Source organism: Poromitra crassiceps (genome assembly GCF_964638095.1).
Source record: "Poromitra crassiceps genome assembly, chromosome: 12".
Lineage (NCBI taxonomy): Eukaryota > Metazoa > Chordata > Actinopteri > Beryciformes > Melamphaidae > Poromitra > Poromitra crassiceps.
This window is the reverse complement of record NC_139632.1, coordinates 3,901,671-3,904,170: the sequence shown is the minus strand read 5'-3', so window position 1 is coordinate 3,904,170 and position 2,500 is coordinate 3,901,671. Positions and strand designations below refer to the sequence as shown.

Sequence of the window (2,500 nt, the reverse complement as noted above, 5' to 3'; positions counted from 1 at the left end):
GACACTGCCAAGTTGATTTAAGAGGGTGGTTCTACCATCTACCAGCTTGTGTGGACCTGCTCAATCTAACCTGCAGCCGCTTCTGTTCTGGGTTCAAACCAGTATGATTATGAGAGAGAGATAGAGATCATAGAGGGAGAGAGAGAGAGAGAGAAGCAGAAAAGCAAAATTCTCTGTTGTCAAACTGGACATTTGTCAAATACCTAAAGTCCTGTTCGCTCGCTCACATGCACTCACCTAACCCATACTTGGATGCTGCGACAACATGCTGTCTGTTATTTGGTGATTGATTGCCGCCATCTATTGGCAAGAGTGTTAATTACACATCGCATGTGATTCTGGGAAGGCTGTTCATAAAGGCTGCTTTAACAGCTAAATCATATTCATTTACAAATCAAACGGTTTACTGAGAGGAGGAGAGTGCTAGTTACGGGGCAGAGGCCCAAAACCTTGTCCTTTATCGCAGAACATGACAGAAGAGGCATTTCTTATTCTGACCCATCTCTCATAAGAATCAGAGTGAGAGTCAGCTTGACTTTATTCATCTGCACAGGAATCAGTCTCTTGACCACTCGATTAGTAACACATACAAGGCAGACTATGTGATAATACAATATTCTCCTCACACAAATATGTTGCATGGCTGCATATTTTTTGAGGTACACTGCTTTCAAACCTAATGTACAGTACAGTATGTTAATATACAAAAATATATGACAAGTATTTTGAAAAAAGAAATGTATACACATCTGCAAATAAGGGATAAATAATTTGAGCAATATATAAACACGACATAATAAATCCATCTTAAGTACAAGGCAACCACATTATTATTGGCTTTGTCTGTCAATAGTGTCAAGATCGCACCATTGACTTTTGTCGTGACAGTATGGTTGTCTCATGGTGCCCACAAGGCACTGTGCTTATGGAAGAGTGGCTTTGAAACTTGATGCACATATTTTCACCACCAAAAGGTTTCAAACAGTCATACTTGGAAATGGATATGTGTTTATCTGCCAACTGTTATTTCCCAGGGTTAATTAGAAGTAGGCCTACGTGTGTGTTTATTTTTGTCAGCTTTGACATGCATGCCTATATTAATTAAGACAGCAGAGTAATATACAGTAGTACACTATGACTAAAGTACAAAATAATGCTCACATGAAAGCGGTTAATACCATGTCAAAATGTGACACCGACCGACATCCTCCCTTTAAAAGTGTCTAGGATTCTATATACATTATCAAAAGACTCCAGAGGCGCATCGCATCTCTGAGTAGTTATATGCTTTGAGTTGGAGGTCCCACTACTTTATGCACAACAGAGTTGCAGTGGCTCCCTCTGGTGGCAGCATCCTGCAATGTAGTCCATACAAAGTCCAAAGGCATAGTGCAGTATGTTTACCAACAGAAACCAAGAATGGGAGTGTGCGGGTTTGTACTGTGTGGGTCTGGGGTGGAGGGTGAAGTTGCCTGTAGAGGAGTCTAATCTTGGGTCAGTTTTGCTCGTACTCATGGTCCCTGGTCCTGACAACTTCACCCTGGAGTGAGAGGTCTTTCTCCTACTTCTTGTGGGAGCCGATCATGACCTTGGAGACAAAGTTGACGATAGCGCTCGCTGGTTGCTCAGGGTCGTGCTCTGCAAACAAGTGGCACACGTTTTCTGTGCCGCTCTGAGACTTCCTGGCTACAAAGCCAAAGATCCTGGGAGAAGGAGAGAGAAGGACTTAGACAGCAGAAGTGACGTTCTACTCCGATATATCGATATTGAATCGATATTCATTCGGAGGAACTTGTATGAATTCATAAATCCCAATATTGATCTTTTAGTATAATGCCTTTTCCCGTGGATGCTTGAAGCCCTGTTAGACTCGCACGGTTTGGTTCTTAGCACGACGAGATCCTGTAAACATCTGTAAACAATTTATTTTTTAACAATACAGCAGGTTAGAGGGTTCCTTGCATAATTTACAGCCTTATTCCTTTGAGAATCTCTTTCATATCCACGCCAAATTGGTATTGTAACTGAAACATCGATATCGAATCGGAAATGGAATCAAATCCGGACCTTGTGTATGGGAATCCTATCGGGAGATTGGTTGCGATATCCAGCCCCAGTTCTCGATGGACATAAACTGGCTGTCGTGGCTGTTGAACCTGTGACCTTCTCATTACGAGATGGTACCACTGATGCTCACCTGTACATCACTGCAACTTGCTGTAAAGTCTCATAGATCTAATCTGTTGTTGTGTGCTAACGTGTCCCCATTTAGAACAATATGAATGAAAACAGGACGCTGATATTTCACATGACAAATAATGAGCCTAAGTTATTTCATCCACAGGTCTCTGTTTCTCTCTCACTTATAACTCCTCTCTCCCTGAGACCTCAGGAAACGACACTTTAGTGAAGAAAAACATACACGCACAAAGCACTTCAAATAGAAAGAGGGGGAAAGGGTAGACAGGGAAAGCAGTGAAAGGCAACAAGAGACAAAGAA

General features: G+C 42.0%; 1 protein-coding gene across 1 annotated transcript in view; it reads right to left on the bottom strand.

The window, feature by feature from the left end:
• Window positions 1-528: 528 nt before the first annotated feature.
• tns3.2 (tensin 3, tandem duplicate 2) overlaps window positions 529-2,500 on the bottom strand; it is a gene marked incomplete at its 5' end in the record, with an annotated part of 76,394 nt that continues 74,422 nt past the window's right edge. The window contains one exon of the mRNA XM_083648175.1: window positions 529-1,703. Coding sequence (XP_083504301.1) covers window positions 1,562-1,703 — 142 coding nt within the window. The 3' untranslated portion in view covers window positions 529-1,561. The remainder of the gene's footprint in view (window positions 1,704-2,500) is intronic.